At 43.6% G+C, this 17697-nt stretch overlaps 1 protein-coding gene across 8 annotated transcripts in view; it reads left to right on the forward strand.

The window, feature by feature from the left end:
* ARHGAP40 (Rho GTPase activating protein 40) overlaps positions 1 to 17697 on the forward strand; it is a 209621-nt gene that overhangs the window by 123031 nt on the left and 68893 nt on the right. For 7 of the 8 annotated variants that reach the window (XM_068263552.1, XM_068263555.1, XM_068263557.1 and 4 more), the window contains one exon: positions 16674 to 16843. In XM_068263552.1, the coding sequence (XP_068119653.1) occupies positions 16674 to 16843 (170 nt within the window). Of the gene's footprint in view, positions 1 to 6314; positions 6435 to 16673; positions 16844 to 17697 lie in introns of those variants that run through there. The other variant, XM_068263554.1, reaches the window with a different exon arrangement.

Raw genomic sequence — 17697 nt, forward strand, 5'->3', positions numbered from 1 at the left:
TGAGGCATAATTCTCATATTTGGGCCCACAGTAGAGAAGTCAAGGGAGAATGTGCTAAAGTATGTATAAAACGCTTCTGTAACTATCCTCTATGAAGTGGTGTGACAATTAAGCTGTGGAGTTGGGCACTCTTCAATCTTTTGTAGTTGTTTGATCAGACATCAGAAAGTGCCGTTACAGGACACCACCATGTTGAGCAACCAAGCTTGTGTCTGCTTGTTCGTGGAAGCCTTCCCAACTTTTCAGATAGACCGATGACTTGGGGAGTGTCTACCTGAAGACTGCTGTGTTATGTTAAAACACTGGTCAATAGTGAGAGCCATCTGGAAACAGACTTACAACTGTTAACAAAAGGGAGTGAGATGCTGAGATCAGTATCAGGAGAGAAACACTGTGACTGGGGTTTTTTTTTTTAATCTATTAGAATGGTGTTGACTTTTACTGACTGGAGGGAAGCTAAAAGAGGAACTGTATTAAAAATAAAATAATGATTATGTACTGTTTCACCACAATATCAGCCATACAGAACCCCTGATGATCTGTTTGAAACCATCCTTACCCTTCTGATTCTGAACATGAAATCTTTTTGGCTAGGTTCACACTGTAGAGGAAATTGTACGGGGAAGGGACGGTCACATGGCTATAGGGATTCGGATGTGCAATGCATTTTTTTTTGGGGGGGGGGGGGGGGGGGGGTTGGGGGTGTTTGGGAGGAGAAACACAGAAGATAAGATTCACACGGGCCCTTAGCCAAGGTACTTGGCGAAGCAGTCTAAAGGCCCATACCCACCACACGATTTTTCACGTGATGATTTTTTTTTTTATTGCAATATTGTGCAACATTATTTAAGGAAAATTTGTTTAGCTATGTTGACCAACGCACACCACCCGCAGCAATTGTTCCAATCTTCATTGACTTGCACATGTTCACCACAATTGTGCAAAGGATCGTTTACACGATCCTTCATTTCCACCACCACAAACGACAATTGCAGATACGGCCAGATGGATCAGGGAAACTATTGTAAGACGGCGGCAATGCCCAATCCATCTGGCCACATCGGCCGGTGGGTATTCAGCTTTAGGAGTTTAGGTCTGTCTTAAAGTGAACTCTAGGGAGCTGCTACTGTATTGCTGAGTGTATGTTTTGGAAGCCGCATGTTCTCTGGATCTCGTACTACTCTGAGCATTCACCAGTGGTGAGTCAGTGACCTGGAGCAGGTATGCAGATAGTACAGTCAGAGGTCGTGACCTCCATGCTTGCTCCAGATTATTTACACACTAAGCAGTGAGGCATTACAGCTATGTCAGAAATTGCCAGTAAACTTACATAATGTCAGGTTATGTCCATTTGGTATTTTGCTTTAAATATACACTCTGCAACATGCAGTGGGAAAACTGGTGGCAGCAGCTTCATATTACAAATGCTGTATGAGTGATACAGTGGTGTTAAAGTGCTTTGATCACATGTTCTGCGTGGGGCCTGACATGGTCCACAGTATACACAAAAGCCCACTAAGGCTTTTCCGCCACGTAGTAATAGCCTGGTGTCAGGGCCGGTTTAAGCAACAATGGGGCCCCAGGGCAAAATAAACCTGGGCCCCCCCCCCCCCCCCCAACATATACCCTGGAACAAAAATCTGCATTAGGGGACCTTTTTTGCAGCTGGTATAGTCAGGGTGTGAAGTCCCAATCGGTCGGAGCTCCACATTCTGGCTATCCCAGCCTGAATGGGGGACAAGGGGATAAAAAGTTTCAGGAGGGGGGACCCCACATAATTTTTTTATTTTTTTTTTAAATTCCCACACTCTAAACATGAAAAAAAATTTGGGAACATAGGAAAAAATGCCAGGGATCTTCATACAGCCATATTGCGGCTGTATAGCGATCCCTGGCCAAAGCGCTGCGGCTGCATATAGACCCCCTGGAAACCCCGTCAGGAAATTTATTGCGCTTTCGTTTGCATGTAAAATTGCACTACCGTTAGGTTTGCTACTTAAAGTGACATTTACCGCATTTAAAAGTATACTTTTTTCCTTCGAAATTTTAAAATTGATTTTCTCAAAAACTATAACTCTTTTTGAAAAATTGTTTTTTTCTCTTATTCCTAATGATCTCCTTAACATATCCTGCAAATTTAGGGTTTCTAGCATTTAAGGTGGATTTGCGATTAACCATTAAAGTCGGCAGGTTTTTAAATGTGTATTTTGTTCCTTTGAAACTTTAAAATTGATTTTCTCAAAAACTATAAGGCCGATTTGAATTTTTTTTCCTCTTGTAGCCACTGGGGGCCCCTACAAGCTCTGGGGCCCTGGGGTAGCTGCCTCCATTGCCTCTATGGTAGTGCCGGCCCTGTCTGGTGTACATCACTAGTGTTTCTGTTGAAATGTGAAACCACACGCCTAAAGTGCAATAGCAATTCTCACCTTACAATTCTGGAATTCCTGGTGGTTAGCACCCATCTAAATTAAGTTTTTCTTCTGCTTTTCTTACTGTGGGTGCAGCATATGGCCAAATATACAGTTCGGAGAATGGGGGTTTGCAAACTCTTTGTATTTTGTGTGGTCATAGCTGAGCTGCATGTATTGGTCAATGGAGAGGGGAGCAGCAGAGATGACAAGCGACACATCCCTAAACTCAAATGCTCGGTTGAGACCTCACAGAACAATTGTCTGGGCCGTGGTTTCTCTATCGTGTGTATGAGGTGTTAGTAATAAGGGCCATTGTCTGATAAAATTAGATTGAGGGTTCAGCTGAATCGCTGCTATTCTTTAGTCCACCTCTGTCCTTGCCAGATCAGGAAATCCTGTATGTAAGCAAGTTTGGAAATGGAATCTACAGATAAAGCAAAACATGTTGTAGCAAGAGCTTATAGAGTACATCTGGCAGGATTGTTAAACTGTCAGCGAATCAGTTTCTTTTATAATGTGTCTTTTTCCTCCATAGTAAAATGAGGACAACCTGGATGTATTGCAATTCATTCATACAACACTTTGCCCCACGTGAGTACAGTGGCCACAATGTTCAGTTAAAGGGGCACTATGGCGAAAAATAGTAAAATTTAAAATATGTGCAAACACTTACAAATAAGAAGTATGTTTTTTTTTTCCAGAGTAAAATCAGCCATAAATTACTTTTCTCCTATGTTGCTGTCACTTACAGTAGGTAGTAGAAATCTGACAGAAGCGACAGGTTTTGGACTAGTCCATCTCTTCATAGGGGATTCTCAGGGATTTATTTATTTTCAAAAGCACTTGGTGAATGGCAGTTGCTCTGTCCAACTGCTAAAAAACTGTGTAGCGAGCAGGGAAGCTGGCCAGCATCATTGTTTAAATCCTTTTTAAGGAATATTTTTTTTTATAAAGAATAAAAGCCTTGCTGAGAATCCCCTAGGAAGAGATGGACTAGTCCAAAACCTGTCACTTCTGTCTGATTTCTACTACCTACTGTAAGTGACAGGAACATAGGAGAAAAGTAATTTATGGCTCATTTTACTCTGAGACACGTACTTCTTATTTTTCTGTTTGCACATATTTTAAATTTTAAAATTTTTCGCCATAGTGCCCCTTTAACTTTTAGCGGCCAATGGCAGTTTATGTAACCCCACTCATGTCATCATTTGACACAAGGGCCCATATGCAATTAATTTTTTCACCGTTTTTTTATCCTAGGTGATAATTTTCTAAATTATCAATAAAATACATTTAAAACCACCAGCAAGCAAGAAAATACTCAAAATAATTTTGATAATACATTTTCACCAACCTTTTGGAACTTTCAGTTGCAAAGTGTTGAAAAATTATTTCAAATAGAAAATGAAAAATTATCTCCTAGGACAGCGATGGCGAACCTATGGCACGCATGCACGAATCTGCTGGCACGCCATCGCTGCTGCGCTATGTCCTGCATGAACTGGCCGCGACGTCTACTAGTCGCTGAGCCAGTTCATAGCCCGCAGCCCCGCTCTAGCCTACATAGTCTTCCGGCAGGCAGAGCAGAGCTACGGCAAGATGGCGTCCGAAGCCCTGTGCTGGAGACTATTTGTGTCTTCAGTACAGGGCTTCGGGGTGCCATCTTCCCGTAGCCCTGCTCTTGGCCTGTCAGCGCGGGAGAGTGCAGGAGAATCGTCCGGGGAGCTGCGCGCCAGAGGCCAGCCGGGAGAGGAGACTTCTGTCAGGTGAGTAAATTCCTTTTTTTAGCAGGTGAAATGTGGCCCACACTGCGTTTATTTTCTGGTGAAATGTGGCCCACATTGCGTTACTTTCTGGTGAAATGTGGCCCACATTGCGTTATTTTGTGCTGAAATGTGGCCCACTGCATTTATTTTGTGCTGAAATGTGGCCCACTGCATTATTTTCTGCTTAAATGTTGCCCACATTGCGTTTATTTTCTGGTGTCTGGGGTAACTGTTGCTGCATTTATTATTTAATGGTCATAGTTGGCTATATTTGCTGCTTTGGGGTTACGGCGGGTATACTAATAAACATCACACAGTTTCTGCACACCCATGATGCGAATCCTCGCTTCACCACATTATGGCGGAAACTCTGCTTTCTTATGCCCCGCTGTTACATCATTACGTTAGCTCTGCCCATACAATGTCATGGCCACGCTGATTTTTCGGCGTGGCGCGCAAACTCCCAAACACCCCCCCCCTCCCCATTGGCACTCAGTGATAGATAAGTCGATGTTGGGTCGCAGTCTGGGTACTCGGCCTCTGAAAGGTTCGCCATCACTGTCCTAGGAGAAAACTCCTAAAAAAGTAAATTACATATGGCCCAAGGTGGCAGGACCAGGCAGCAAAAAAAAGCAACATATCGTGTCTGAGCATGGATATGCTCAGAAGTGACTCCACAATGCTGAGTGCTAGCAAATACCTGCCCAGTGCATAGTGTGATGTCATGACCAAGGTCCTCAAAGTTTCCGGTCTGTGGGCCTTGTTTGATTGTGGGAAATAATATGCTTATTCCAACTACCAAGCAACTAGTATCTCCCTTACTGCATATGTACATCTATCAGAAAGAAACCTTTTAGCCTATCAAATTGTTAATCGGTGTGGTTATGGATAATGGCCGTTGGTGCTGCCTGGTTTTTTTCATGTCTGACAGTAGTAAGGGTTCTTGCAAGCGCTTTGAGTCCGACAGGAGAAAAGCGATATACAAAAAAAAGGTATAAAAAGGTATTCCACTAGCAATCGCCTAATGCAAACACAAGCGATTGCAAATTGTCATCAATTGTCGGGCTGCTCCTTCCGCGTATGACGCGGATGACGTCACACGCCGGCCGCCTCGCGTCATCACGGCGGCCGGCGTGAAAGTACTGCGCATGCGCGCTTTAATCGCGCATGCGCAGTACTTTCACGCCGGCCGCCGTGATGACGCGAGGCGGCCGGCGTGTGACGTCATCCGCGTCATACGCGGAAGGAGCAGCCCGACACTCGGGAGAGTGTCGCCCGGGCTGCGGCCTGTCAGCCATTCCGGATCGGGGTGTTGGAGAGGAGCCAGGACGCCGTCGTGGGACCTCCCGACCAGCACTGGGCTGGAGAAAGCCCCAGGTGAGTTCAACTTTCTTTTTTATTGTGAGCTCGGAGTCCCTTTAATGATCTATCAACAGAGCCCACACTACAACTTATCAAGTATATATTAACTCATAACTATTTTTCATTTGGGAATGAGATATATATATATATATATATATATATATATATATATATATATATATATATATATATATATATATATATATATATATATATATATATATATATATATATATATATATATATATATATATATATATAGAGGATCTTCTCAAAAAATAAGCATATTGTGATAAAGTTCATTATTTTCTGTACTGTACTGATAAACATGAGACTTTCATATATTTTAGATTCGTTAAACTACAACTGAAGTAGTTCAAGCCTTTTATTGTTTTAATCTTCATCTCCATAAAGCTTTTCAGCAGATGGAAGCATGAAGTGCTCCAAAATCTCCTGATAGCTAGCTGCATTGACCCTGCCCTTGATAAAACACAGTGGACCAACACCAGCAGCTGACATGGCACCCCAGACCATCACTGACTGTGGATACTTGACACTTCAAAAATGAACAAGCAAGAAATATTTCGGAGTACAAATTCATGAAAATGTTTAAGACATTAACAGAAGATTTAAATTGTGGAATGAGATTTATGACTCCTTATGTAACATGATTGACTTGGCTTCATGAGCTTTAGAAACCTGCTAGATTTCATGTGTGCTTGCATGAGCTCACTGACTCCAGCTTGCTGATCACCTGACATCTAACTGCTAAACAGTAACCAGCACAACTGCCATCTACGTGTGTTTACTATTTACCTACTTCAGCTAACACCTGGAAATATGCCAGATCCCAGAAAACTTGCATAATTTACCATTATCAGTCAGCCATTAAAAGGTATTACTTTTACAAGACTTTGTTTTTTCTTTCTACCTACATATATTAAAACAAATCCCAAAAAGAACACACACACAAAAAAAATGAAACCACACACCATGAGTGATTGCAAGTCCACATAGTGAGAAAGGGGAGGGTGGTGTCCAGCTTCCCAACTTCATGGGCAATAAGCTGTCCGTTGTCAGGCAGTCGTGGCGTTGATTTCTGTGCCCGCCCCCAGTGATTGCAATTGGAGTGTGTTGAAGTTCTTCTCCTCGGTACCAGGAATTCTCTTCAGCCCTGTCCCAGTGTCTCCTGACTCTCTCTTCAAGCAGCGTTGCATACTGAGAGAGATGCGGCGCTAGTCTACTTTAGGGGACCCACCGCAAATCCCCATAGAGAACTTGAGCTGTGCTGAAAACGGAAAGAATTTCCGCTTTCTGCTCGTTGAAAACACCACAAGTCATATATCTATGGAAAGCTGAGACTCTGCTCTAACGAATGATGCCACTTTCGGTGAGCAAAAGTTGAAACTGACCGCGTACGAGGCGCCGAACGGCCGCGATCGCGGCTCCGTCGGCCATCTTAGTTCTGTGCTGCTGATATCTTTCTCCCTCCTCATTGGAGGGATTGTTAGCTGGGGGCGTGGGAGAAATTTCTTTTTCTGAAGCCGGAGAATTGGCGAGTGGAGCCGTGACGTATGATAGTTCCCCGGGACCGGGCATACCCCACAAGCGACAGAATCATCATCACCCGTGACCCTTCCCTGGGCCAGGACACCACGGGATCCAGGGTGCCAGGAGGGCACCCCTGCCAGCCAGCAACATGGTGTCGTGGATCATCTCAAAGGCCGTGGTGTAAGTTGTCCTCACTGATCACTACAGCTGCCAGCTGCTGGGGTGGTGAGGGTTAACCCCACCGGTGTTTACAAATAACAATACAGCTGTGTGTATGTGTGTAGATAGCCGACAGAGTACGGTGCCTGCTACGCGGTGAGCTTCAGCTTTTGCTCACCGACTGTGGCATCATTCGTTAGAGCAGAGTCTCAGCTTTCCATAGATATATGACTTGAAGGGTTTTCAACGAGCTGAAAGCGGAAATTCTTTCAGTTTTCAGCACAGCTCAAATTCTCTATGGGGATTTGCGGTGGGTCCCCTAAAGTAGACTAGCGCCAGAGATGCCGCTGGAGGAGTCCCAGCCCCCCTTGGCCATTGCCAAGGAGGATATCAAAACTGATAGAGATGGTCAGTGAGGTGCTAATAATTCTGGGTTGATGCAAATATTTAATTTCATATAGCTTGGAAATGTACTAATCAAATGCAGCATTGCATTCCACTGGTATATTTCTAAGCCACATAAATAGCAATGACATATGCATCATGTCCGAAAAATTAACAATTTATGGATCTCTGAATGCTGATAGGAACATTATCCAGTGATAAAGTTTATTATTATTATTATTTATTGAATTTATAAAGCGCCAACATATTACGCAGCGCTGAACATTTAATTTAGGTTACAGACAATATTTAGGGGTGACATATAGCAATATGACAATACAGGAATAATAGAAAACCAGATCACACAGCACAGTATGAGTACAAGGTAATGCTTAGCCAGTCACTGGATGGAGCAGGGAGATTAGGCAAGTTAGGTTCACTAGCATGGGTTCACAGTAATGGAGGTGCAAGATCAGGTAGGACACAAAAGGAGGACCCTGCCCAAAGGCTTACAATCTAGAGGGAGAGGTAAGGACACGAAAGGTAGGGGACCAGAGTTCAGCTGTAGGTTTAGAGCACTTGTGATGGATAGTAGGCCAGAGTGAAAAGGTGAGTTTTGAGGGCTTTCTTGAAGATGTTGGAGGGGGCTGCCCTAATGGGTGGAGGTAGGGAGTTCCATAGTGTTGGAGCAGCTCTTGAGAAGTCCTGGAGTCGTGCATGGGACTGGGTGATGCGGGGGGCGGTTTGGCGAAGTTCTTTGGAAGAGCGGAGTGAGCGGCTAGGTGTGTACCTCTGAGTAAGATCGGAAATGTAGGTTGGACAAGTTTTGTGGACAGATTTGTAGGTCAGACACAGTATCTTTAATCTGATTCTGGACTGGATAGGAAGCCAGTGGAGGGATTCTAGGAGGGGATCTGCCGTGGTGGAGCGATTGGAGTAGTGGATAATTCTGGCTGCCGCATTCATGATGGACTGCAGTGGGGCTGTTCGGGTCATAGGGAGACCAGACAGCAGGGCATTGCAGTAGTCAAGGCGGGAAATTATGAGGGCATGGATGAGGAGTTTGGTGGTGGCAGAGGTCAGGAAAGGGCGAATCTTACAGATGTTACGAAGGTGGAAGTTGCAGGACTTTGTGAGGTTTTGGATGTGGGAAGTGAAGGAGAGTGCGGAGTCCAGGGTGACACCCAGACAGCGGGCTTGAGAGGTAGGGCGAATGGTAGTGTGGTTAACAGTGACATGCACATCTGGGAGGTTCGTGCATGGCCATGGTGGGATGATCATAAATTCCGTTTATGGGGCGTTTTCTGAAGCTGCCTGCCTGTAATCTGTATACTGGTATCCAGAGCCACAACAAGGTCCTCCAGCATCCAAGGCTAAGACACCAAGTGTGCTCCTCCATCCCTCCTACCCTAGCCATCACACACTGATTGCTGTTAGACTAGGAGGTGCCCTAGGGCCCCCAACCACCCCAACACCTTAATCTCTAGTTATCTGGCTTGCAGGACTGCAAAGTATCCCCTTTTCTTATTTTTCTCTCTTCTTCAAACATAATAGGGGAATGATAGCCGAGTGAGTTGTGCGCCCCCTCCTACACTGCGCCCTGAGGCTGGAGCCTTTCTTGCCTCGGCCCGGCCCTTGTTGGTATCCAGCAGCAAAGCTGTGGTAGTAGTGGCCACAAGTTAATAAAGTTTAGTGTTAAATTCTGTTTTCCAAAAGCAGGAGGAACAAGTTTCTCTGCATACATAGTTACATATTTATTTTGTTTGAAAAAAGACATACGTCCATCGAGTTCAACCAGTATAATATTATGCATATTATGTATTTGTTTGTCTGCTTTCCTAAAGCAAACCTTTTTAAAGGCAAAGGTGAAACGTTAAGAAGCAAGCATTTTGCAAAGGCTGATTCTCTTTAGATTAAATTTGTCTAATTTTAAACCTTCAAAACTTCACCTAGCATTACGCCTGAACCCTTAAAGCAAGCCTGAGTGGAAAATGAACATCTGGGATATTTAATTGTGTGTAGTAGTAATGGTAAACAGAACTTCTGTTTGTTTTGCAGCTGAATGAAGTAGATTTTACATCAGTCTGCCATAGCTGCTGTTTAGAATTCTATCCTTAAAAATTCATAAACAAACTAAAAATACCAAATTTGGTTCTATGTGACATAGAACCAAATGTGGTATTTTTAGTTTGTTTATGAATTTTTAAGGATAGAATTCTAAACAGCAGCTATGGCAGACTGATGTAAAATCTACTTCATTCAGCTGCAAAACAAACAAACAATGACTTTTTTCATTGCCACAATTAGCTCCCATTTAGGCCCTATAGGTGCCTGATAAAATAGCGGGCATTGGTGCCACCCTCTGTTAGCTGCCACTACACATAGTGGGTGCAATTTGCATAGTGGGCGGTCCCATTGCCCCCAAGTTATGGCTTATTGCTGCTATTAACATAGGCGCCTATGGTGGTGCCCAAAATAATGGAAAGGGTATAGGCGGTAGTGTTTAAATATCGGTGGAAAGGGTTAGGCGGGAGTGTTCAGGGTTAGCCACTGGCAGGGGACAGTCCTTAGTGTTGGGTATCGGTGTGGGGGGTTAAGGTTAGGCATTGTCAGGGGGGTTTTAGGGTTAGGGATTGCCAGGGGTGGTTTTAAAGAGACTCCGTAACAAAAATTGCATCCTGTTTTTTATCATCCTACAAGTTCAAAAAGCTATTCTAATGTGTTCTGGCTTACTGCAGCACTTTATACTATCACTGTCTCTGTAATAAATCAATGTATCTTTCCCCTGTCAGACTTGTCGGCCTGTGTCTGGAAGGCTGCCAAGTTCTTCAGTGTTGTGGTTCTGCTATGAACTCCCCCTTCCAGGCCCCTCTATGCACACTGCCTGTGTATTGTTTATTTAGGGCAGCTTCTCTCTTCTCTCTTATCTTTTACAAGCTGGATAAATCGTCCTCTGAGCTGGCTGGGCTTTCACATACTGAAGAATTACAGACAAGGGCAAAGCTGTTTGCAGGAAGAAACAAGCAGCCTGAAACTTCAGTGCATGAGAACAGGGGGAAAGAAACACACAAATGATCTCTTGAGATTCAAAAGGAAGACTGTATACAGCCTGCTTGTGTATGGATGTATTTTCTATGTGTGGACATACTGTACACCAACCTACTTCCTGTTTTGGTGGCCATTTTGTTTGTTTATAAACAAACTTTTTAAAACTGTTTTTAACCACTTTTAATGCGGCGAGGAGCGGGGAAATTGTGTCAGAGGGTAATAGGAGATGTCCCCTAACGCACTGGTATGTTTACTTTTGTGCAATTTTAACAATACAGATTCTCTTTAAGGTTGGCCATCACCAGCGGTGTCTTAATGTTAAACACCACCTGGGGTGGGGTTTTAGGGTTTGGCTTCCCCAGAGCGGATTGGTTAGGGCTAGGCATCGAGAGGGAGAGCTTGTATTAGGGTAAGGTTAGGTCATAATAAAATATTGGTAAAGATCGGAATTATCTAATAGAATATTGGTAGTTTTACCGACTTTTCTCCTAGTGGCTATTTTTGATGCCCTTTTGTCCACAGTCCTTTTTTATGCATGTATGTGGCTATAGGGCTAAATTCGACTTGCCCTGTTCAGGCGCAATATGAGACTGTTTTTTGTCACCATGTGTCAAACCTGATGCGCAGTGTTACTTAACTCTTGTGGCCAGAAGCTGGGCGGCTGAATTGCTCAACAGACGAACAGTTCAGTCAACTGTGGAATAAAGACCTTAGAGTTCAACATATGGTACTTGTATAACAATACAAACAAATGTCTTTTTTATTTTTTTATTTTTTTTTCAGCCCAACTAACTACGTACCGATGTATTTACCCAGGCCTGGCCCACCCATGATGCGAAGTGAGGCGTCTTCCTCACGAGGTGGAATTCTGGCAGTGGCCAGGCCTGCCTGGCCTGCCACCACCTGGCTTACCGCCGCCGCCTGCCTAGCCGCGTAGGGGGCAGCAGCCAGATAGGGGGAGCAGCGGCACAGCGGTGAGGAGGGGGGTCAGACCCCTTCTCCCTCACCTGGGTATCCCCCCTGTCCACACTCCCCTCCAGCTATTAGCACAGTGTTTCTGTGTTAGGCAGCGGGTGGGGAAGGAATGACTCATCTCTTCCTTCCTTGCTGAGTTACACACAGCTCCTCAATTCCTCCAATGCCGCCCACTGTATTTCTGCAAGTACTGTGGGTGGCATTGAGGAGACGAGCTGTGGAATGCAGCACCTGGAATGTGGAAGGAAGAGGTGAGTCTACTTCCCTGCCTGCTGCCTGACACACACACACACGGTGCGCTAATAGCTGGAGCGGGAACTTGAGGGAGGTTCTGACCCCTCCCTCCCCACCACTGTGCCCGTTGCTCCCCCCTCCCTGGCTGCTACCCCATCCAGGCTACCTATATGGAGTGCAATTATATTACCTATTTGGGGCAGTTATACTACCTATACGGGGGGGGGGGGGGGGCAACTATACTATGCTACCTATACTGGGGCACCAATACTTGCTACCTATACTGGGGGCAACTATACCAGCTAACTATACTGGGGCAACTATACTACCTATACTGGGGGCAATTACACTAGCTACCTATAATTGTGCAATTGTACCTGGCTACCCTATACAGCAGACACCTATACCTGGCTACCTACTATGGTGAGGGTGAAAATGTTTGGGTGTTGTGCAATCGTTCCAAATCGGAGGGGGGGTGAGATTTGAGCGGCATCTTTACAAGTTTGCCTCAGGCAGCAAAAAGGCTACAACCGGCCCTGCATTTACCGTGTACAAAGCTATATGGACATTTAAGTGTCTGTCTGTATTTTTTTTCCCCATTCACATGAGTTTGCATTCATTTATGCACAATGTTTGTTTACATGCATTTGTATTGGCAATCAACCTGAGACGTGCATGTTGTATTAACTTTAACACCATGGCTGAAATACTCTTGTGTACTGGCACATTGCCAAGATACAATTTCACCTGAATGCTTTTTGAGGACTGGGTGTTACTAGCTTTGAAAAATGTCAGTGTAAACTAGGCTAAACAAAGAGAGGAGAGAGAGGTATGGGAGAGAGTCGTTCTTCTGCATTCGCTAGCAAGTATTGTGTAAACTCACTTTTCCCCCCTGTGGTTTACTGAGCTACCAGGAAGGATGGAAATAAAAACAAAACCTTCCCCCATGTAATAAATACATGTTTTGAAATCTTATACTGTATGTGTTTTCTTTGGCTGTATTAGCTTCATGTGTGCACCTTTCCTTTTATCTCCATCTTCTACTTGAGCTCTGTATTGTGCCAAACCCAATTCCGGGTGGGACCCAGTCATGCTTGGCGAAATAAAGGATTCTGATACAAGGGTTCAGTGTTTACATTTTAGTCATACTTTATTCATTTGATTATTTATACTGACTGTAATTACTACTGATAGCAGCACTGGTACATTTTTTTTTTTTTTATCACGTGACTTGAGGTCTGCTTTCAACAAAAACTCTGCCTAGTACAGTTTGGCAAAATAAGTGTCAGAGGTTGTTAAATAACATTTACTAGTCTGCCCCTGTTGGATCCAATCTTGAAATAAACATTTCTCAGCCTTTATACACTCAACCACTACCTGCAGAGGCATAACAATAGACCCTGCAAGGGATGCAGCCGCAGAGGGGCCCAGAAGCCACAGGGGGCCCCGTGGGGGAAGGAGTTTATTTTTCCTGTCCTGAGAGACTGAAAACGAAGGGCTCAAAGAGAAAAAACTTTCTGCTCTCTGCACAATTGTCCTGACTACATCTGCTCAGCCACTACAAATCTGCAAAACTTTGTATAATTTGTTGAAAGTCCCTATTAAGTGTTCAGCAGGCTCTTGTGTACAACACCCAGCCCCCAACCTCTATATTCCTCCCAAATTGCGCTGTCTGTACTGTAGGGATGCTGGAGAAGTCTTCAGAGCCAGTTCTGCTCCATCAGAGATGGACATAGTGAGTGCAATAAGCTGAGGCTAGGGGCACACTCATCTGTTGGTTTTCTGTATGCGTTTTTTGCACACAGTGTGTGTCTGTATGTGTGAAAACATGCACGTTTTATCACAGAATGATAGAGAAAATGCATGCAGTGCTTCACTGCTGTCAGTTTTTATCAGCATGGGGAAAACACATTCAAGTGTGCACTAGCCAAATTAATAACCTTGGTTCTCAGTTTTCCTGTGCATAAAGCGGGGGGAGGAGGAGGGAGGAGGGGGGAGGGCCCATCCAAGGTTTCGCAGGGGGGCCCAGTGATTTCTAGTTACATCCCCTGACCACCTTCCAATCTGGTTGCTTCAGTGACTACGTTCGTAGTCATAGCTACCCGCAGCATATAAAAATATACTATATTCGATGGTATGAGGCTAGGTTCACAGTGCTCCATTGCATAACGCATGCGCTATTATTGCGTGAACTGCAATAGAGACTGGACATTGACTTTAATATAAAGCCTGCATGCAGCGAGAAATACAGTGATCCGTTACAATGCAGTACTGTGAACAGGCCCATAGAATTAGATGGGCAAAGAGTTGATACACAGAATTATTTGCAAAGCAACTGAGCACGGTGAACTAAGCCTCATGGTCTTTTTTCAGTTAGTATGGCAATTATTTGGTGCCCTATTCATTCTTTTCTTTCTCATTACTTTTCTATCGCATTACAAGATGGGAATGTGCTATGCTATTTATTCTTTTCTCAAAATGTTTGTTCAATTGTCTGATGTGGGAGACTACTACTGACTTCACTGCTACTGTTTTATTATGACTGACCATTTTGATTTGCTATATGTGTGACTTACAATTTGGGCTGTTTTATCATCAAGATATCTGCACTATTTGTTTTTTTTTCTAGACATTGTTACACTTATTGAGCTTAAAGGCTTAAATGTGGCATTCTCATAATTGGTGGTGTTTGAATTTGTTAATTAATTCTGAACACCCAAATTCTCCCAAACAGCACACTTCAGTGAAGTAGCCATAGGAGATGTAAAACTCGCACTGCGGCCCTAAGCTACGCTACTGCACTTCTGCACCATATCAGTACCAAAGAAGAGTACAGGGTCAGTGGGAGTTCTCTTACTTGAGCTTCCTCCTTCTAGATCCAAGTGGCGAAAGTATGGAGTAACGTGAAGTTCCTCGTGAAGCACAAGTAAGCGAACTTCCCACGGACCCTGTCTGCTTGTTTGGTACGAATATGTTTTACTTTTCAGACATGACTTTGCTTACTCGTGAAGTCATGTAGGATAAAATTGTTCATCTCTGCTACATACAGTACAGACCAAAAGTTTGGACACACCTTTTCATTCAAAGAGTTTTCTTTATTTTCATGACTATGAACATTGTAGATTCACACTGAAGGCATACAAACTATGAATTAACACATGTGGAAGTATAGTACATAACCAAAAAGTGTGAAACAACTGAAAATACTGTCTGTCATATTCTAGGTTCTTCAAAGTAGGTTCTTCTTTTGCTTTGATTACTGCTTTGCACACTCTTGGCATTCTCTTGATGAACTTCAAGAGGTAGTCACCTGAAATGGTTTTCACTTCACAGGTGTGCCCTGTCAGGTTTAATAAGTGGGATTTCTTGCCTTATAAATGGGGTTGGGACCATCAGTTGCGTTGTGGAGAAGTCAGGTGGATGCACGGCTGATAGACCTACTGAATAAACTGTTAGAATTTGTACTATGGAAAGAAAAAAGCTAAGTAAAGAAAAACGAGTGGCCATCATTACTTTAAGAAATTTAAGGTCCGTCAGTCCGAAAAATTGGTAAAACTTTGAAAGTGTCCTCAAGTGCAGTCTCAAAAACCATCAAATGCTACAAAGAAACTGGCTCACAGGCGGACCGCCCCAGGAAAGGAAGACCAAGAGTCACCTCTGCTGCGGAGGATAAGTTCATCCGAGTCACCAGCCTCAGAAATCGCAGGTTAATAGCAGGTTAATCAGACCTTCATGGTAGAATATCTGCTAGGAAACCACTGCTAAGGACAGGCAACAAGCAGAAGAGACTTGTTTGGGCTAAAGAACACAACGAATCGACATCAGACCAAAGCACAGATTTCCACTGGTCTAATGAGTCCAAATTTGAGATTTTTGGTTCCAACCACCATGTCTTTGTGCGACGCAGAAAAGGTGAACGGATGGTCTCTACATGCCTGGTTACCACCATGAAGCATGGAGGAGGTGTGATGGTGTGGGGGTGCTTTGCTGGTGACAGTGTTGGGCTTTTATTCAAATTTGAAGGCATACTGAACCAGCATGGCTACCACAGCATCTTGCAGCGGCATGCTATTCCATCCGGTTTGCGTTTAGTTGGACCATCATTTATTGTTCAACAGGACAATGACCCCAAACACACCTCCAGGCTGTGTAAGGGCTATTTGACCAGGAAGGAGAGTGATGGGGTGCTGCACCAGATGACCTGGCCTCCACAGTCACCACATCTCAACACAGTCGAGATGGTTTGGGGTGAGCTGGACCGCAGAGTGAAGGCAAAAGGGCCAACAAGTGCTAAGCATCTCTGGGAACTCCTTCAAGACTGTTGGAAGACCATTTCAGGTGACTACCTCTTGAAGCTCATCAAGAGAATGCCAAGAGTGTGAAAAGCAGTAATCAAAGCAAAAGATGGCTACTACGAAGAACCTAGAATATGACATATTTTCAGTTGTTTCACACTTTTTGGCTATGTACTATACTTCCACATGTGTTAATTCATAGTTTGTATGCCTTCAGTGTGAATCTACAATGTTCATAGTCATGAAAATAAAGAAAACTCTTTGAATGAGGGGTGACCAAACTTTTGGTCTGTACTGTATGTACAGTAAGTTGTCTTGATCATTCGGCACAGTCCATGCCAGTTTCTTCTGTTTAGTAATGTGTTTAGAGTTACAAGAACTGCATATTACATATTCAAACACGCCTTGGATTTTGTATGATCCCTCTGCAAATATCGTGTTTTGTCTCTTCTCCTCATTTATCCTGCATCTGTCCTTGTCTCCCACAGCCTGCAGTCCTGTCCATGCAACATGAATCAGCCTCAAGCAGACATGAGCTCCAGGAAAAACTCTGACCCCCTTTCCATGAATGATTTCTGGCTAGAGGTGGAGAACATCAAGCAGATGCGGGGGTCTGATGGAGAAGAGAGCAGCTCCTCTGAGCCCAGCACCCCAGAAGGTAAATGACCTTGTAGATGGCATAGCCGTATCCCTCTAAATTAACATGATGATTTGTAACAAAGCAGTGTCTTCCTCTACTGCCAAAATCATATTCTACAAAACTACTGAAAGTAGTCTATAACTAAAAATAGAAAGTGCTCTGTGTGACAATACAATGTAAAAAAAAACAAAAACTTAAGCGCTTAAAAAAAAACCTTAAAGAGAAACTCCGACCAAGAATTGAACTTTATCCCAATCAGTAGCTGATACCCACTTTTACATGAGAAAAATAATGATTTTCACAAACAGACCATCAGGGGGCGCTGTATGACTGATTTTGTGCTGAAACCCCTCCCACAAGAGGCTCTGGTACCGTACGGTACTCCTGGCAAACTGCCACAATGTAACAATGTTCAGACAGGAAATAGCTGCTTACAGCTGTCTGTTAAAGCCAGACCAGCTAGCAACAGCTCCTTAATCTGCCCACAGTAACAATGTCACCATGTAATACATGTCAGAATGTGAATCTGGGAGAGGAAAGATTTTACAATGAGCAAACACTGACTAAATCATGTATACATAATTATTGTAAAAATGAAGCACTTTTTTTATTACATTATTTTCACTGGAGTTCCTCTTTAAGTGCTCTGCGTATGTATGTATGTATGTATGCATGTATTCATTTATTTAACTTTCATGTTAGTATAGTCTTGACCGATTTTCTGTATCATGTTGGAGAGCCCCGAACCAATCATAATATACAAACTTTCCTCTCTGCTCTAAAAGATAAAATAACCTTAGAAAAACGTTTCTTTGTTAAAGCTTACAGAACTCCTGCAATAAATGTGCAGTATGTCTACTTCCTTGTTTCAT

Source organism: Hyperolius riggenbachi, chromosome 12 (genome assembly GCF_040937935.1).
Source record: "Hyperolius riggenbachi isolate aHypRig1 chromosome 12, aHypRig1.pri, whole genome shotgun sequence".
NCBI lineage: Eukaryota > Metazoa > Chordata > Amphibia > Anura > Hyperoliidae > Hyperolius > Hyperolius riggenbachi.